This window comes from Acyrthosiphon pisum, chromosome A1, assembly GCF_005508785.2.
Source record: "Acyrthosiphon pisum isolate AL4f chromosome A1, pea_aphid_22Mar2018_4r6ur, whole genome shotgun sequence".
In the NCBI taxonomy this organism is placed as follows: domain Eukaryota; kingdom Metazoa; phylum Arthropoda; class Insecta; order Hemiptera; family Aphididae; genus Acyrthosiphon; species Acyrthosiphon pisum.
In genome coordinates, this window is record NC_042494.1 from 68,267,339 (window position 1) to 68,288,674 (window position 21,336).

The window sequence follows — 21,336 nt, forward strand, 5'->3', positions numbered from 1 at the left end:
AGTAAATCTAATTACCAAGTAAAAATTATTTGTAATTTACGATTAGTAATTTTATTTTATTTTTTATTTTACATTATTAGGTGACATACTCTGGTTGTTATCTTGAGTAGCATAATACTAATTATTTTTGTTACTGTATAAAAATAATGCGTAACTATATTATATTTTATTCTGAAAAACTATTATAATGTATAGTTAATATATTTTTTTGTTTTCTGGCGTCCTTTATAAAATGCAACACCGTCAATTTAAACGTTGCGTCTTCTTACAATTAATTTCTGATCTTGTTGTTTGACATTTGATTGATATATTATAGATATAAAATAGATGTATCTATACATTTTGAAATAGTCATCAAAATTATTTATACATTTTTTCACAGTTACATTACATTATTTCTATCATCGTTTAACCACTATTGTCACACGCCTTTTATACAATTTATACACAAATACGCGTCACATGAAAATATAGACTAATACCTTACCTATTAATCTAAAAATCGCGATAAAATTCTTATTAATCGATGGCACGAAATGGTTTTATTATTAACAGTAACGTATAATAATTTAAATTTTTAAATTTCTACAAAATTATTTATTTTCAATCTATATTAAAAAAAAAAAAAACTATTTATAAGGTGTCTTGAATTGTTAGATCACATAAAACAATTACTAAATTGTATTTTTTTATGAACTATCAAAATAATTAATTATAATTGAAATTTGTACCTTATAACTTAATATATTATTACATGTAACGAAACCTATAAATTATAATTATAGCGATTTTGAATAATTAAAAATATTCGATACACATGTTTAACTATAGTACCTATTTTATGTTTATTTACGAATATAATATACTTACTATTAAACAAATTGAGCTGTACAATAATTTGTTTTCGACTTAATATTACGACTAGTTTAAGTTAATGTTAAATGCAATTGTTTATTTTTATTCACACGATCGATGTATTACATAGAAAAAAAATCACTATTGGTCTAATCCAAACCGATTACAAGGGTAGTATTAAATATACAAGGCTTTGCACCTAAATTATTCGTATTTTTCGTGTTCAGTATAAAATAATTTGACCGTAATTTTTTGGGTTCAAAAAAAAATATAATATAATGCTGGAGTATAAGCAATTACTATGATGTACGAAAAACAACCCAAGTTAATATATTATATAATATTACATCATATATTATCTTAGTTGTTAAGACTTAACATCATTGTTTTTTTTTTTTTTGTTAACGATTCGGGTGCAAAGCGTTGGTCATATTGTTTAGCCTTAATAATTATCATGTTATTTTTAGAAATAAATTAACGAATATTCTAGGGTAAAAGTTATTACTGATTAAAATTAAAATGTATTTTAGATTACGTTTAAGTTTATAATAATAATAATATACGATATATATATATATATATATATATGTGTCATATACTCTAAAGACATGTACGATTTAAGATTTATATAGTTTGGGCAACAGGACCAAGTGGATTGTAGATAAATGTTTATCAAAAAAATCAAGAAATATATATTATATAGACTACATATTTTATTTTCCGATGTTTATTTATTTATCGCGCACTTCCACGCACTGTGTGACACTGTAAGCATAATCAGCCCGGTTTGTCGTGATTGATCTTCGAAACGATTTGATATACCTAAAACACATCCGGTGGTGGTTTATCCGGCTACTAAACCACCGACCGGTCTCAAATGTGATTCATCACACATACTTACACATATGACTTGCAGTCCGATATGGGGTAAATCCGACAATACATCACTGTTGCTGTTTTTTTTTTTTTTATAACAGTAAGTCTTATCTAACGAGAAAAAGCGTTTTTTTTTGTCGGATAGAATATTGTCGTGTGTAATATTTTATTATCATAGGTGGCGTTAAAAATAATATTATAAACGATCGCGTTTGCTGAGGAAATATTGCAGTAGTTGTTGCTATACCGTGGCTCAGGCATGTACCATAGAATATGTTTAACCCTTTTCCCGGTATATTTAGAAGACTGAGATACGGTCATGGGACATCGAACCGTTATAATAGTTAAACTTCGACAAGCAAAATAAATGAAAACTGTCGTGTTATTAAATATTAGGCACACGTCGAAACTTTGTAAGTCTTGTATAGTATTATTACCGAAACACAGTAACGCGTTTATGGGTAATCATTAATTTAGTATTTAGAACAGTTTATATACCTATTGACTTCTTATTAATTTCAATGACAAAAATTAGTGTGTACATGTATAAAAAAACATTTAAAAACTATTACCTGTTCTAAATTTAAGCAGTGTATTATTCTGAATAGTTATAATTTGTGTGAAATGAATAAAAAAATAATCTTATTTAGGAACTAATATATCCAATATGCGGCAACAAAATAGCTACCTACGAGTATTATGTTGTGTCGTGGAGGAAATAATATTATTCGTATTTCCATTTTGTTTTTAATTACTGTCTCGGAGATATTTTAATACTTTCAGTAATATCACCGCAAGAATTAACAAATAAAAATTGAAAATAATAATATTATTACATTGATTTGACGTACAATATATTATGACGGCGTATAGTATAGGCAATAATGTAGTAACATTACTGTCAACAACATGTAGATGCTGCATATTATCCGTTTTCTGACTCGAAGAGAGAGTAAGTTAATGGTATTTTCTCTATAATATTATAAGTTTTGTATTTTTCGATCATTAATTATATTATTATAAAACTAATAATATATCGTTCGAAAAATTATCGATCATTATCAAATACATTTTTACTAACTTTTTATACAACTAACAAGCTTGTCCCACGCGTGATGAAACTGGCCGATGAGGGCCAAATGACCTATCACTGTTTATACTCATATTAATTGTAATTACATATTTTAATCTTTTAACATAAATATATTTTTGGCCTGGGTACAAATATTTTTATTTTCTGACCGAGTTCATCATTTTTTTTCTACGGGGGGTCAAGCTAGAAATTTATATGCTGGCACCCACACATCATCATTCGCATCATTATGAGCTGTATATGTTAATCATACAATATTAAGTTACGATATAATTGATTAAGTACGGATAGAATCTCTACCAAATACTGCACCACATACGTCTACACATTCATACTACAAATTATTTTTTCGGGAGGAGAGAAAATTGCCCCCTACTCTCAGGGATTAGTTCACTGATCACAGTCTATTACACATCATGTCATTATAGGTATAAGTTATACCACCCACCCCTTAAAGGAAGTGAAACTGATGTCAATAGGTATAGGTGTATTTGGTACTATACGGTACGATACTTAACTTTTAAGTTATAAATATAATATTATATTGATATTATGAATTTATAACGTCATACATAACTGTGAGCCATGCAATAACTCCTTTGTTATAATAAATTAGAATCAAAAATGACATTATGTAGTGTTAAAAAAATAAAAAGTACAAAAGAGATGTTCATGCATAGGCGCAAATAACGTTTGGGATTGGGGGGGGGGGGGCTAAAGCCTTACTTTGATAATATTGAATAAGCTTAAAACAAAATTTAGGAAATGTTTGGGGGGCTATGGACATTTTTGGGAGGGCTTAGCCCCTAAAGCCCCCCTATTTTTTACATTCTTATAATCGAAATATGCAATAATATTAATTTATTCAATATATGTAATAATATGCATTTTATCCAAAATATGCAAAATAAAAATACCACCATTTATTTCATCATGAGGTGATTCGTGGACATTACTGACAAAATCAATAATCAGAAGTAGCAAAAAAAACATGCTGTTGCATATAAATCCTAGCCCTGGCGATAACATAGACTGTCAAGAGAAAACAGTGAATATACTCCACCAGAAAAATAATTTTAAAATAAATTTCACCAGCCAATCAATAGATAAACTTGATAATTCTATTATTTATCAAAAAAAAATATTGTTTTTCTAATATCATCCCAATATCACTCCAAAGGTCATAACCACGTAATCCCTACACATAGACAGATAGGTACAAGGACAGACGGATCCAAGGGAGCCTAGGGGCCCAGGCCCCCCAGATATGTTTTTTTTAAATATAAATATTATATATTAAATAACAAACAAACAAAATTTAAGCTTCTTTTCACATTATCGCTTTACATATGAATAAAATAATCAATAATTTATTTATCACATTGATTATACATATACCTACCTACTATTATGACATTTTTAAATTAAGAATAAAATATAATATTTTATTATAATTTTATATGTGTTGTAAAAAAAATGATGCCCCCCTCCCCCAGATATTTGCTCTGGATCCGTGCCTGGATAGGTATAAATACCTAAGCCAATATCTGCTGATCAGTCACTCGCACACGCTCACATTACATATTATGTGGTAATATTATAATCAATTATACAATTTGTTTTTGACAAAAACTTTTTGTGAATTGCTATTACTAAACACATAAAAGTGAATTAATGTTATTTTTTTTTTGTGGTTGTTGTCAAGTACCTATCAACCGTTGTCGTTATAATATGCATTTTTATTAACGAGACCGCCTTTTTTCTATATTATATACTTAAATTAAACGTCATGCGCAAATTGCCGCGATCATTTCGATTACCAACAATAGGTTGGCAAACTTTTTCCAATAACCCGACAAAGGTATTCGTTGTAATATCTGTAATTACCTGCCCTAATACATATGTATTATAATTATTGACTTTTGTAACCGTCGATTCAAAATTTATAGGTAAAGAAAACTAAAAATTAATTTATAATTGCAACTCAAATTCATTCCGTTTTAGCCAGGTAGATTTTTTTTTTATTTTGATATATTATAATATATTATTGGACATCGTTGTTTTATTAGTGTAGAATATATTCGTTACGCACTCTGTCGGTTTATCACGGAGAACGTTTAATACAGTATTTGTTCAGGCATTGTATTTGAATCCAAAATTTAGGTGATAATTGATTAAATATTTTACAATAATATAATATTATTGTTGATGACACATGACAATATGACATAAATCTTATACTACATAATATTTACTACAATAATCAATAACACTACATTTTTATGTGCAAGTGGTCATTATTGTCAATTATTTTAAAATTTTATAAACTTATAATAGGCATATTGTTATACATCATATTATTGTGAATAAAGTAAGTTGTTGTGTCTTGGGCGTTGATGGACTAGTTACCAATTAATCATAATGATTAATGTTGAGTACTATAGAATTTTATGACTGTCAATGTTTTATATGTATGTAGTAATGACTCCAGTAACAAGTATTTTCCCGTAATAAGATAAAATAAAAAATATATAACGTTTATAAGAATATGACAGGTAGGTTAACTATCTAGGTACCCATGTAGTATGTGATATTTTCTAGTACCTAGCAACATACTAACCACCGCGCCGGAGTAGCGATAGATGCCTAGCATACTACATAAGTACCAGCGTTTAGGCTAAAAGTTTTTATATTTTTCTACCTTAAGCAAAAAAAAAAGTTAACCACCTAATCAAATTAATTTTTTATGAGCGTTTTGAAGGTCAAATTTTTACGAATCTCTCATGAAGGCAACGGCGTAAAGCCGAGTCCCAGACGACCAGATGGATGATTTTATGTTGTGTGTGATTGACGTTGACTGCAGCATCAATATCAGAAATTGTTAAACGAATTTTCAAAATTCGTGTAAGGTGTTGTCAAATTTTCCTAATCTGTTTGATATTGGAATTACATAATTGTATTAGACTATTTTAGTATTGAGTATTTGAATTAATCGGGAGGTAGACAGGTATAGTATTAGGCCTTGTTAGTTTACGGAATGCAAAACTAGTGAATCAGAGCATGGGTATAGAAGATTTTGAGCCTGTGAATAGAGACAATTTGTAATTTAGGTGATATATTTATATATTTAAAATGTTGAAGAAGGATATAGTATTTACTATTTTAAGGAAAGAGTTAAATCTGCGTTTAAAGGTCTAATATTTTTTCAAAATTACAAAAAATTCCAAATTAAGTTAAAAATATATTTTTTATTTTAATAGCTTAAGTATGGAAATTTAATAAAGCCTTCTTTTATTAGTCTATAAAATATTTTCCCAAAAAACATATTTTAATAATTACAAAAAATCACTATATTCTAGTTTTATTTCGTTCACACTTTTGCTCCCACTCCTTATATAGGTACTAAAAGTTGGGTAGGCATATATTTCTGCATTTAGTAAAAATGCATTAAACTATTTAAACCAGATACATGTAGCTTATAAAAATATATTTTTATAAGTTGTAATATTTGAAATAAAAAATACCTCGTAGTGGATTAAACAAGAGAAAAATAGGAGGAAGTCATGAACAATTTTGTTTTAAAGCTTCTACAAATTATCTACAATGTTTCTAATTTTTTTTATAAAATGTTGATATTGTTGAAATAGATATACATATTATTATACATTTTAAAACACTAAACATGGACAAATATTACACTCAATTAGTACATTATGATTATTTATAGCGATTTAAAAATTAAATAATATTTTATTTTTATTTATTCAGTTGTTTTATCAATAAAAATAAATGTACCTATTTATTGTGGCTTATATTTATGAAAATTTGAACTTTTAAATTACTTATATTATTTTATTGAAAATCATTATATGATAAGACGTATAGTATTTTATAAAAATAACTAATAATTATATATGTTTGTACAAGTGTTAATTCTGTGTCATTACGCAACGTAATACGCGTCTATTGAAGTTATATTTTATGTAATATGTAAAAAAATGTTGGGATATTAAATTATTTTATTTTATAAAAAGTAACATTTTAGTATTTTAGTTTAAATTTAATGAAAGTTCTATCTTTGATTAATTTTACATTGTACATACAATTCTATACCTATTTATAATACAATATCATTATTAATTATACATTTTTAAATTTATGTCAGCATTTCAATGTTCAAACTGGGATAAGTACAGGATTGTAATTTGTTTCTGATTGATGTGGTCCCACAACCTATTATCAGTTCTTGGTCCTCGAGACCCGAGAAGTCTTAATCCGGACTTGATCCCAACTACGGTAACGATATATTATGAAATTCAACCATTCAATGGATACAGCTCGTCTTACAGGGCTAACACGAGACCATAGGCGCTGGTCGCTGTCATAATATAAGCAAAGTCAAGCTAAGTTATACGACACTTGATTTTCAACATTTGAATCAACAAAACCTATATAGGTAATTTTGAAGAAGTCAAGACGGTTTGGTACTCTGGATTCCACCAGCCACGGAGAGAATTCAGTATCAATTCCAATCTACATCTGCATTAGGTCGTGTTAATTCATCCATCATACTGTAAGACCCGTCGTAATTGGTTGGTATTAAAATAATATTACAATCACGTGGTCTAATATTTACCTAAATATATGCTATCAATATTGTAAGTATACACTTATAGAGTTGTATACTTGAAAAATCTTGACTTGACTTCAATGGTATTGTATTATTATAATTATCTCGTATAATGTTTTATTTAGAAAAAACATTTACTTGTAGGTACTGCACAGAACGATGAAATATCTATACGTTTTGCGAAATTGTAGCCAATAAATTAATTATAGACTGAATGAGAATGTATGACTTGAATTATGATTACATTTTGGATCCGTAATCGATCAGTTGCATTAAAATATGTGATGGATAGTTTAAATCAATGTAAGATGGTTTATTTTTAAACGCGTACGAGGAAATTAACATGTCAATAATTCGTACAATATTAACATGAATTTATAATGATATAATATGTATGGTATGTATTATTGAGTAATGATTAAAACGCTAAAAACAGACTTCCGGATTCTGTTTATTAAAGCGCAGTGTGTGTGTCAATACATTTAATAAATAATAAACAATGCAATTGATGGACTGAAGTGTTTCGAAGTGATGTATATAAAAATAAATTATTACATTTTCGACTGTTTAGCTTCTCACGATAATTGCGTTATTTGCGTGGCGTTTCGTGTTTGAACTCGACTTTTAGATGGAGACGATGATGGCTGATCCATGGTAGAGTTTGTACTTTTTTGAGACATTTATTTTTTGTTTTTCTGATTTTGTTTTTAATAATAGTAGCTTGGAGCTGAAAAATAAACACGAAACCACAATTATAGAAACGTTTTTGCACTTTAAATTTTTTTGTTTGTATAAGAAATATACTGGGTTAGTATATACTGGGTACTTAGCATATTATGTATATGTGATAAAGGACTTAAAAATAGCATGGTAGATGTGATTAAGAAGTCATCCACTAGTGGCTCTTAGCTTGAAGGGAAGTGATAAATATCAACATATTATTTAAATAATATTAATATTTAATAATAATAACGCTGGGAAAATAATCAAAATATTGGTTAGTCTCCCATGAGTAATAAACTCATCGCTGTGAATAATAATAATATAATTACTCATATTTTAAATAATAAATATAAATATTAAAATATATAATAATAATATACTATATATCAATAATACTCACTGAACGGCCTGATGGGATGGTGTCCCCATAAGTAGGTCCTCTTCACCGGTGACAAGTAGCTGTTCCTCAGATAAGATTTTGCGGGTGGCCTGTACGATGAACTAACCGGAGTGAAGGGTTTCAGGTGTGGGTATTCCCACCACCATGGGTCCCGGACGTATCTGGACCTGGGTGTGTATACGCTCGGCTCAAATAACTCGGACAGTGGTCGTCTCTTAACGCCGCCGGTCGAGTAAATAGGTAAACCTGTTGTAGAACAACAACATTAAAAACCACATATTGTCATATTATACGATGCGCTTAGAACACAAGTAGTACAATTTACATTATTTGAAATTCGTAATAGTCAAGTCTGAAATAGGTGCACTTGTATCTCTTTTCTGCTAATCCAGAATAAATTCGCTTACAGATCGCAGCACATAACTAATAATTCACTTTTATCTCTTTACCGCCAAATAAAACGGAAAATTTGTATTTTAGCTATGCACTTAAATAAGATTTTTTAAAAATGTCACATAATATACCCCTTGTATTCTAGACGCCTCAATTACAGACTACGGGCTCAGAGTTTCACGGGGCAAAAGTAACACGCAGTTTCGTTTGTTCTTGGGGACTTTTCTAGCCTTTAACGGCCGTGACGCGTAACGTTTAATATAACGATTGATTCTAAATACTAGTATTTATAATCAATGATATTACGATGAGAACTCGACAGGAATATACCTTAAATATTATACCTACTCACAATCTTTTGATTAAAAAAAAAATGTAGGTACTTGCCCCGATTTAACTACAAGTTGATAATATATTATATCTATAATATGTACAGGCGTTATTTTTTACCAAAGAACATTCTTAATTTCAAAAATAATTTGTATTTTTATTGATGTCAAGTTATTACGAAACAACATTTATGAAAAAAATTAAATATTTTACTATTTTTATCATCATCGGTTTTTAAGTTTCTACTTTTTTAATGAAAACATCCATTTTTAATTTCTTATACTCCAAAGCAGAATATTTTTCAGAGCAATTCGTTGTATAAAAATCGATTATTGAACGAGTATAGCTTGTAAGTTTTGAGTTATAAGTTTATAAGTTATAATTTTTTTAAGTTGAACTGTAGCACAGGTGTCCATAACACCAAAAGTTGATTCACTACTCCACCTATCCATTTATACTTCAAACGATTAAAATTGTAAAAATTATCATTTTTTCAAAAATGTTGTTTTATAACAAATTAAAATTATGTAAAAAAATTATTTTCTAAAACGTTAATAGATTTTTAAATAACGAGTGTCTATTACGTTAACTGAATCAGCTGGCTTACTTATTCAAACAACGGACAACGAATGCAAAGACGGTCGTAAATCGTAAATCTTAATGATGTATAGTTTTTTTTTTTGACAAACATTAGCAATGTTTTTTCACACAAAAACGCTCATTATGTTCAAAACGCGTTTTCTCGTCATTAATATCTAATTGACTATACACTTTTAATAGCCCAACAATATAATATGCATTAAAGTCAGTTTGTTAAACTGCGTATCTTATTGTAATGAATATCTCATTAAGTCTTTTTACCACTGTTTATAATAATATTATGTTTTAACCAACACTATAGAAACCGTAATATCTATGATCTTATTTCACGCGCACCTATGATCTGTGCGGACAATATCACGATGATATTGTGTTATCATTTGTAACAGAGATTTGACGCGAGAATAATTGTTTTAGTTTTCACATCCCGCTATAGGATTCTCTAAAGTCTAAAATGTACGTTTTTGTTTTCAAAATGTTTATATTTTTATCTTCTGAAGTGTATAAAAAAAATATGTCAGCAGTCGTATGATTTTTACCCGCAGTTTGTGCTCAGGAAATGTTTTTCGATGCAACGATTTATTGATATATGTATCTCCGAATCGTGTGTCCGGCTTTTCTATTAAACCTGACTAAAGCTAAGCCCTCCTAAAAATGTCCATAGCTCCCCAAACATTCCCTACATTTTGTTTTAAGCTTATTCAATATTATCAAGGTAAGGCTTTAGCCCTCCAAATCTCAAACGCTATTTGTGCCAATGCCGACTCGATATCGTTAATAATGAGTAGGTATATATAATTATATATTACAGGTACCGCATACTCGGTACTTAGTACGACTGTTTCGGATAACGTTACCTGAAAAGTTGTAACCTCTGACGGGTGGTAGGGATTTTGCTCGTCTCTCCGGTAACGGTAAGGGTTTCTTTGGCTCGTAGTACGCCGGATGGTCTCCGGGGAATATTTTGTTTAGTTCGGCCATGCGATCCAAATGATCCGTCCAATCTTGTAGCGCTTTGTACGGTTCGCTGTGATAGTGATCTGAACACGGATATAATAAGCCCACGTTATTATCATTTATCGCACTCGTTGGCACGTATAGGTAGGTTGTTATGCATAATAATGTGTTATGTTGGTATAGGTGGTATATAGCAGCGGTGCGTAAGAGACATAATTATTATAATGCGTGTTATCGACGGAAACTGTATCGGAAATGATACTGATATATCAGTGGCGTAACCGGGAATTGAGAGGGGGGCTGCAGCCCATCCCGAAATTCCATAACAGTTCAAAAATGATTTCTAAGTGTTGTGTTAAAGTAATACGCGGAAGACGTAACCATGCATTAAAATTGTAATTTATATGAATAAGGTAGCTGCAAAAGTCTCACATTGTATATACCCAGCGTACACCTTGTGTACTTTGTTGTAGGTGTACCCAACTTTTGAGGGATCCTAGATGAGCTTCTCCTCACTCCTAGGTAACAATATTTAATAACCATAAGCGGCACCCCCAAGCAAAATCCCGGATACGCCACTGAGTTGTGTAATAAAATAATAATATGCATCGCGAGAGTCGTCTCCAGCTGCTACTGTGATATTGTTGTAAGTACATATTATTAAAATAATATTTTACATACTTACCTATGGTTACTGCATTAGGCGTTCGTACCTTCGGGGTATTGATTTGTTATATTATGTATGATTGTAGTCACTCGCATCAATTAAGCTTAAAATGGTTCGTAGTTAATAAATACGCAGATTGAAAGCTTCTGTTGGTTTAGATTGCGTGTTTAGATGACAAAAATAAATTATCATTCAATCAATTATTAAGTTAGATCACGTTATTACTTTAGGTAAACCCAAGCGGTAGCGGGTTTTAAGAAGCTTTAGTAAAATCATTGTTTGAATATCATAATAATGTATTAACATAATAAAATAATAATTAATTATTATTATATTGGTACATAATGATCATCATATTTTTTCTGTACGAATTTTTTATTTACGTCATCGAATGATGTTTTATTGGACGTAAGTACTGCAAGTTTGGTACTTGGTGCCTTATTTTTTCTTATCCAGGCGTGATGGGTTTTCAAAAATATAGCGAAACAAAATATTTAAATAGTAAGTAATTATATTTCAAAAAAATAATTAAATCATATAAACAAAAAATTATAATAAAGGCAACAACAACAATATTGTATACATAATACAAAACAGAATTCGGTAACAGTATTATACTTTTGGAGTATAAAATAATATATAGTTTATCAATATACGCTACAATATTTATTTCTGATAACACCTATACGTCTGTCTAAGCGATATCTAAATAATTATAATAAATTAATATATTTACCGTTATTTTAATGAAAAAAAAAAAACAAAAAGATTGCCTTTTCATATTAAGATGTATAATATATGATATAATATAATAATGATTGCCTTGGTGGTGAGCATTCAAAGGACGTTTTGAAATAGAATTCGTAACGTGCACGGAATTTCATGTCATTATTGAATGGCGATCTCGGTCGTTCGTAAAGTATTACAGTTATTACACCGATCGATCGGTCGGGTTGGTGTGAAATGGACGAAGAAAGTGTGAAAAAAAATACCGCAAAGGCCGAACGTGACGGGTGCCAAAGTGGGGTATACACATATAGAAATTCCGCGATAACAAAAATAACAGTAAACAAAATATAAACATAATATTATAATATATCAGTATTCTCGCTTTAGCGGCACGTGACATTTGCGACATTTTTCTGAAATCGTTTGCGGAAAGAAAATGAAATTTGATCAATGTATTACTATTATTAATATGATTATTATTGCTGTTGATTAGATTGTTGGTTGTGTACAGAGATTATAATAATATTATAATATAGCTTCTGTAGAAATAGTATTATTATTATTATTATTATATAGCGGTACATATTATAGTATTATTATATTATATAGCGGTGGTTGGTTTGCGTGTTCGGCGACGTCGTCATCAGTACGTACCGTATGAAGGATAGCGGTCGGAGTGGTAGTTGTGCGGGTAAATGTTCCTGGGCGAAATGCCGTATGTGTCTCTGGAGATTGGCAGGTAACGGTATCCCGGTGTGTTGATTCTGTCAGATGGGTGCTTTGGGTCGTCGTAGATGGACTTGTAGCTGGGCCATGTCGGGTAGTCGGCGCTCAAGATGGGCCTGAACACTCCCCTGCCGGGGGTGTGGTAGTGTGTGATTTCCGGTGCCCTCATGTCGTCGGATCCTGTTTGCGGAAAGGATAAACAAAAACAATATCGTTAGAACGCCGTAATATATGATTGAAATTAGCACATCCCCCCCCCCCCCCCCAGAGAATATTAAAATATTATATCTAATAACGTACATATCATTTTAATTTAAAAAAATCTCCCGGTATTCCTATAGGCTATATTAAACATATTTTTATTGAATTTAAAGTTCAAAATATTATTTTTATTATTATTTATAACTAAAATAATTTATATATATATCTAAAATATGTATAAACATAGGTAGGTAACGTCTTAAATAATATTATTATATTTTAAAATCAAATAACAAGTTAATAGGTCTGAAATTGTTGCATGGGGTCGAGTGGTGTAAAAATTCTGTTAAGGTCCCGTTCTATGTGGTTATAAGTAAGGTATCTACTAGACAGTAGGGGATTTAATCGATTCTAAAGGCATTTTTTTTTGTTTATCAACGAAAGACGTCCATCTGTTCCTCCAATACAGGTAATTTTAAAACAACTTAGCTTTCGATTCTATTAATTTGAAATTTTAAGTTTAACGGAACCAGGAAAGTATGTGGAAATTATAGTAAAAGTAACTAAAAATAAATAAGTGACGATTATTCAAAATTTTGAAAAAATGTACAATGTGTTGTATTATGATATTTTATATTTTATTATATTAGTATAGGTTAGTATTGATGTTAATTATTACATTTGATTTTAATAATTAATATTAAGTTGATGGGATGACCACTTGCCAAAATCAGTAGGTGGTGGAATCGTTAGGATGTTTAAAACGACTTATACTGGTAGAATCAATGGAAATAGCTGTCATATGTTGTCCCTATATAGTTTAAATTGAAACACGACTGCGTATTTGATTAAGACACGCGTCTACATTCAAATGGCCAGCGATTTGTAATATTATTATTGGATTGTCGAAACACTATTGAAACCCTTTTATCGTGCAATAGATATCCATTGGTGTATGCTTAGTTGCCGATTAAACGAGCGTCCAGGGAACTGCAGTTATTCAAATCGAAAGCGTGGTTATTTATTTAATATTCGTCTCGGAATGCGTTGTTTATAAAATAGTTCCCTGAAGAGCGACATTACACAATATAATGGATATAAATAGATTTTATTGAGCATTTCGGTTTCAGTAAGTTGGTCAATGGTTCGTGTATTATTATCAAAATTGTTGTTTCGGATAAAAATTGAATTATCACTAAATGTACCGTAACCTACATACAGCTGTTATAATTTGCACGAATTGTATTTGAATTAATATTATTAATACAATTAAAAATAATAATAATAATAATAATAATAATAATAATGACATAAAATATGTATTAGCCTAGTTTTATTTGAATGGTGGTGGTGCAGTGTTTTAACGATCTCGAGAATCTATTTTAAAATTTTTAAAAAAAACGTTCCAATTAAAAGACGCCTACGAGTTGTTGTGACAACATGAATACGGTTTTACAGCAAAACGGTCTTTACTGTAACGTGCTGAATATAGGTAGGTACCACTTAAGCCGAGTCATCCTAGTTTCTACGACGATGATAATAAATTTAGCTGTCTGTTGTCGCGTGTTTTTTACAGTCGGTCAGAATATAACGACCAACAGAAATAACTCGTATATTACACTTCGTATCGCATAAAACGCGCATACGATCAGAAAATCTCACGAAAGCAGAACTTTTTTTTTTATTCAAACGAGCGGGCAAATATATCTAATGATGAGAAAAAAAATTGTATGGCGCTGCATAATTATTATAATATTATGCACATTACACGTACCTTTTAATGCTCTGACGTAGGATTGCCCAGAATTGGCTTTTCTCTGGATGGGTTCGTTCCTGCCGATCATGTCAAAGTGTTGTTTCAACATTTTCGTGTTCTTGTGTGGCTACGATGTAATGAATTAAAAACAAGAGACTTCCTGTAAACAGAAAGAAAAAAAAGACATGCTGTTACTTTTAGATGGTATATATACGCTAGGTGTTGTGACCCTCTTCAATCTGGAGGATGTGACGAGGGTTAGCCATCGTGTGACCGACACACAATTATAGTGAAACAGGAGTATGGCGAGCAGTCGATTTACAGTTTAAAACGAATTACGCGGGCTTTGAACGGTCAATTGTAGAAACACTTTGTCTACAACTACTGTAGGTACGCTTCTTTGGATGACATTTAGAAAACACAATGCTATTAAGAACTCAATTTGAGTGTTCAATATACTTGTGCCACGTGTTTGGGGGTTTATATTGGCGTTTGTATAGTTCGAACTATTACCTACTGAAAAAAAAAATTTACCATAAACCGAAGACAAATTTTTACTGTTAGCACTCTATAATAGTATACGATTATAGTTTTAAATGTATTTATTGTTGAACAATATTGAAGATAATAAATTATGCTGATAAAAATGCTAGGGAGTAATAGTAGATTTAATTGGTTTTATCACAAAACGCGTTTAAACGGTCCACCTTATCACGAAAGCGCGGTCACCATAATATTTTGTATACAGAACATAAAGCTTAATTTATTATTGTAAATTAAAATATCCTTAAGATTATTTAGAAGTATCAAAACAATTCGATTCGTATCCCGAGCGTATTAAAAAAAAAAAAAATTGAAGTGAAATTACCTATTGAAACTGTAATTACCTATTATTTTATTTGGTAAATTAAACTTGTTAGATGTCAATTGTTTGTTGTGTAAACTTTTAATTAATTTTTTATCAAAGCCGATTAAAAATAAAACGGTTATACTATAATAAATCAATAAACAAATTTGTTTTGATATCGAGGGATGATAATGAAATATTGTGAATGATATGAAAAGTAATTCCGTTTCAAACGTAAAGTCGGTTACCTACCTGTTGTAAGTGAGTCAGATAAATGTACCACACCAGTCAGCCACGCAAGTTCGAAGTATACTGAACATTCCTATTTAAACGATACCATCATCGGCATTTCCCGAACTACGCACGTATTGTTGTTTTGGCCGAATAGTATTTATAAATTAGTGTTGGTTATGATAAATAGTTGCGAGCGATTGGAGGGAGAAGCGAAACTCAAGTGCAGAATTAGCATCTGGAAACCGTTGGGGGCTACACGACAGTTTCCCGTGGGCTTTTTTTGGCATACACCGCCCAGCCTGCTCTATTATTATACCGTAATTTGCACGCATCTTTAAAAGTGACGCCTGTTTATTGGCCATTTGACCTTGATGTATTTTGCTCTATTATTATTATTTTTTTTTTAATTCTTTTCTGGTTGTTATTCGTTTTCCCGTAAATCCCAAGATCGTCGGATGTTAACGAGAAGAATGACTTTGTTTTTTATTCGAAGATAGATATATATAGCAATGATAATAAGCTGTTTACAGCCTGATGCTATGATATAATGTTATTATTAATATAGTTATTGACCGAGGTTGTATTATTTACAAACGCGTATATTTCGGACAGTAATAATAGATCCATCGGCGGCGCTTTTGATATTAAAAAAATAATAGTAAAATCACTACCTACCTATATATTATAGTTTATATTATTACATTTGTATTATTACCGGTTAACGTATTCGATGCAAATCTAATTATAATATGTCTATAACGACCTTTACTGTCTGGAAAAGCAATTAAATTTCATTATAATTAGAACATCTTTTAAGATTATGCAATTATTCAACGGGCTATTGACTGATGCATGCGTAAATTCGAAGCCAAATGATGGTTTTTTGGACTTGTGTACAAATAGACGTTGATCATTGGCACCGGGTCAAGTATTTTCCTTGAGAAAGGTTAGGCCAACAGCCCCGTGTTCAGCCGAGACCCATTTATATTATTTTGTCTAAGGACGGCTGACTAATGAGTTTTTTTTTTAGGGTTCTCGGGTACGTTTTTACAAAATCCGAAAGCGAAATCCATCGTGTCTGACCATGAATGTATACGACTGTGCCTCCACGACCAAAAAGTCGTATAAGTGAGAAATCTTTAAACCATACTTTTTTATTTTTTCTACAATATAGATAAATAGGTAATATTAATTGTGCTTTATATTATTATTTATTTAAAATTGCATTGGAAAAGTCGGTCGATGCCTAATTTATAATAATAATTGGGATAGTAAACACTAACCCGAAAATTACACACTACTGTAATCTATTGAGCCATATCGATGATTAATTGTTATGTTCAAATTTTGAATAGTAAATTGTTCTCACATGGGTGCTAAGATATTTTAAAATATTATTAAAATGTTATTACCTATGTACAATATTAGTTGTTATATTTAATATAAATTTAATTAATTTAGTTATTATAAAGATAAATTAATGTAGGTAATATTTATACTATAAACAACTCTGTGTATATACTCTTTTACCCTTTTGGGCGTCAGTACTCAATATTATATATTATTGATATTGAGAAATATAATATACATGCATTTTTTGTACTGTATAATAAGTATATATACAATACAAAATGTTTTTAATGGTTACGATATTTTTAGGATAAAAGTTCATGGTTTATTTATTAGGTACATTATAATAATATTTTATTTTACTAATCGTGTGTTTGGTAGATTCGGTGAAATCGTCTTACCAAAATCGTGTAACAGATTAGGTAGGTTAATTATTATCCACCCGAGTTTATATTATATGGTTACACGCTACGCTCAAAAATGAATAATTATTGAAATACTACTATCATATTTTTATTGCACGAAAATAATAAATTATCGTACTTTTTTTACATTTCACGATCCTTAGTGTTGTGCAAACTAGTAGACTTTAAAGATAGACATCCCGCAAACCACTAATCTGCCGCCGTCATACCGACTATGGATGGTGGCCAAGACTTATAATAAACCCAAGGAATCCGGGCCAACCACCGTTCGTTTGCACTTCGCTTATTTTGGACACACAATCGGACAGACCGAAAGCCCACTGACCGAAAAAGGGAAAACCCGAATTGTATTTTACTGTAAGTCCGCCAACTAGGCTACGCGCGTATATCGTACGGTTAATGGAAGGAAAATATTATTGAAAAAAAAAATTGTCACGATGGGTATTACAGAGGTATAGCTGTTATAAGGTGCGAATTCGAGAAATGAAACTTTAGATATTATATTTCTACAATTGAACCAATCACAAAAGCGACAATAAAATTGTATTGTACCTACCGTAATTTCTTGTTACCTAAATTTTTTTATCGCATTGTTTCAAATTATTATTTCTAAGGTTTTTTTTTCATGTTATCGTTTTATTGACGATTAATATTATATTGCTTGATATTTAATAGAGTTTGAGTTTTATTTTTACTTTGATATTTAATCATATGAAATGTACGTAGATTATAAGGCTACCAATATATTTATTTTTTAATCCAAGTAATTATTGTAATTATTTTTTAACTATACCTATACTATAACTATGACTTGTTCGACATTAAAAGTTTTAAGTTATAACATTAGTTAATTGCATTTTTATATTTATATTCAATACACTTCGTCGTATTATAATGAAGTTTAATTATTACAATTTGATGAGAAACTTTTTTATTCCTTTCCATGATTTAATTAAATAAATAAAAATCTTGACAGGGCAAATTTAATAGAAAACAATAGCTATTATCAAAAAGATAACATTTAAAACCTATACATTTATACAGTCGAATCTTGATAGCTAGAATATCGAGGGGAATAAAAATAATTTTGACTTGTGTATTATGTATTTTTCGAGTTATATACCTCAAACACAAATTAAAAACATTTCAAAAGGGAAGAAAAAATTCAAGTTATCAAAACTCTATTATATTATGGGTAGTAAAATAATCATTAAATATAATTAATATAATAATAAAATCATTTAAAACAGAAATACATATAAAATCAAAATACAGCTATAAAAAATAATTAATAATAATTGATGATAATACGTAAGTAAGGCGTGGATGGGGATAAATAATAAATACAAGTTTTATTATAAATATTGTATTATTTACCTGATAACCGTCTTGTTGCTTGAGCCGGTCCCTTCGCGCCACTGAATTATAACGGATGGTACTTTTTTTCGGTCGCCGTCATGGGGTCCCGCTCGAAATAGATAAAGCTCGGATCTGACGAAACGCGCCTCCCACTCGGCCCCCAAACAATACTCGGGCGTGTGTATATGTATTAATATTGTTTAAAAAAAAACTAAACGGTCACTTTTTTTTTTGGCTTATCATAATACAAGACGTTCATTTATGAAGTATCTTTGTGACCCTGGGTCGCCGATTAAAATTGCACGCACATGCGGCCACTTGCAAAAGCACAGATCCGGACGTAGAAAAAAAATAGTAGCGTATAAAAAATAAATAAATGCGTCCCCGGCGAGACGTGCATACGTCGAACAGGCCAAATGTGGAGATCAAGACGTCCTAGACGATTGTATATTATGTTAAGAACTTCTTTGTATCTTGGTAAATTTAAAAAAAAAAAAAAAACATTGAAAATTTTCCTTTGCTTGTTTCGTTACCTAACTAAATAATATTATTACATCAATATATTTTATTTTAATATGTATATATTACGTTTGTGTTTTTTGAACTATTAGGAAGGTAGGTTTGTTTGATTGGACGTATAATTATTGTCAGTCTTCCGTTCTTAAGTTTTTGGAACTCAAATTAGAAGCATTTCAGAAATAATTTTAAATAAGGTTATCATTATAAAATAATGGCAAACATTGAGTAAATAGGTGTTATCTTAAAATCAAGATAATACAATATTATAAAATAATGGCTTAAGACTTTATGAGATATAACATTTTGAAACCTCGCAATAATTTTGAAAAAATAAATTTATCTCTCATATTATATGATGATTTGTTAGCTATCATTATCTAGTTTAATTGCAATATATTAAAGGATACCAGGTACCTACATCTAAATAATAAAATATAATTGTCATATTATGACATATTGTTGAAATAAATAAAGCTGAATATAGCATTTTTATACCATATACATGTATAATGCATTATACCTATATATTATATATTTTTTCTATGCAAAGGTCTTGCACATTTTTACCATTATTATATAATAATATAATATCATATTACAGCTAAGGTAAATTATGTATTTATGCTATTATAATTTTGTATATAGTATATACGTAATATACAGATATTATCGTATATTATATTTTATACTTCAAAGTCCAAAGTACAAAATATATATTGTTATTTTATTACAGGATATATAGTAAGCAGATAATATACAAATTGCACACTTTGATTATTACTTTTATTATGTTCTCACTTGAAAAGAAAAGTAAAATTTGAATATCAAATAATGATTTTATCTTATAATATATTTTGGGATTCGATTTTTGGTGTTAAATATTTTATTCGCTGATATTTTTATAATATTATTAAATATTTAAGTAGTAAAACTAAAAAAATTACTTAAATATATTTAAAACGATCGTACTCAAACGTAAGGTAATGGGAGTGTATATTTTATACATGTCTCACTTACATACTGTTTCAGTATTTTATAATATTATATAATTAAATAATTAATTATAATAGGCTTGGTATAACAAATAATTAAAATTCATAACTCATTTTCTGTTCGACCCTAAGGTCCGAGATAACTCCAATGTATCTTAATTTTTTTTTTTAATTTTAAACGGATTTTGTTCTAGAGTTCAGATTTTCATTGGGTATCTATAGTAATTGAACGTTTAAACATATTCGTGAGAATAACGCACAATGTTTCCCTTCGTTTACCTACACCGATATCGAACTATAGATGATAAATATTGATAATACCGACGGCGTGTAACCGCGGTGTCGGAGAAACGTAGTTTACGCACTAACATTTTTTAATTTAACTTTCAAAATGAAAAACGAAATTTCAATACCTAATAAAACGTATATTGCCCCGCGATGGCTGTGGGCTATGGCCAATAGTGAAAATTAGGAAAGTGAATCACCGGCCGACCGTTGCGCCAGAATTATCTTTTTCGGCATTAAAAATAAAAGCCATGGGATCGCGTGTACAGACACGTGCGCATCGTGTGCGGAGTGGTGGACCACGCACGGATGAGTAGACACATTATTCTTGTACGATTTATAATATTATCATAATAATAATATCGCCACAGTCCATCGTTTGAAAATAG

The 21,336-nt window shown here is 29.9% G+C and overlaps 1 protein-coding gene across 4 annotated transcripts; it reads right to left on the bottom strand.

Moving 5' to 3' along the window:
* Nucleotides 1–7,748: 7,748 nt before the first annotated feature.
* Mf (myofilin) lies at nucleotides 7,749–19,219 on the bottom strand. Of its 4 annotated transcripts, none has more exon segments than NM_001163237.1 (8): nucleotides 7,749–8,181; nucleotides 8,578–8,823; nucleotides 10,758–10,940; nucleotides 12,908–13,159; nucleotides 14,955–14,979; nucleotides 14,981–14,986; nucleotides 14,989–15,096; nucleotides 19,170–19,219. In NM_001163237.1, coding segments are annotated over 7 exon segments (789 nt in total). In that variant the 5' UTR covers nucleotides 15,046–15,096; nucleotides 19,170–19,219; the 3' UTR covers nucleotides 7,749–8,161.
* Between the last annotated feature and the right edge of the window lie 2,117 nt (nucleotides 19,220–21,336).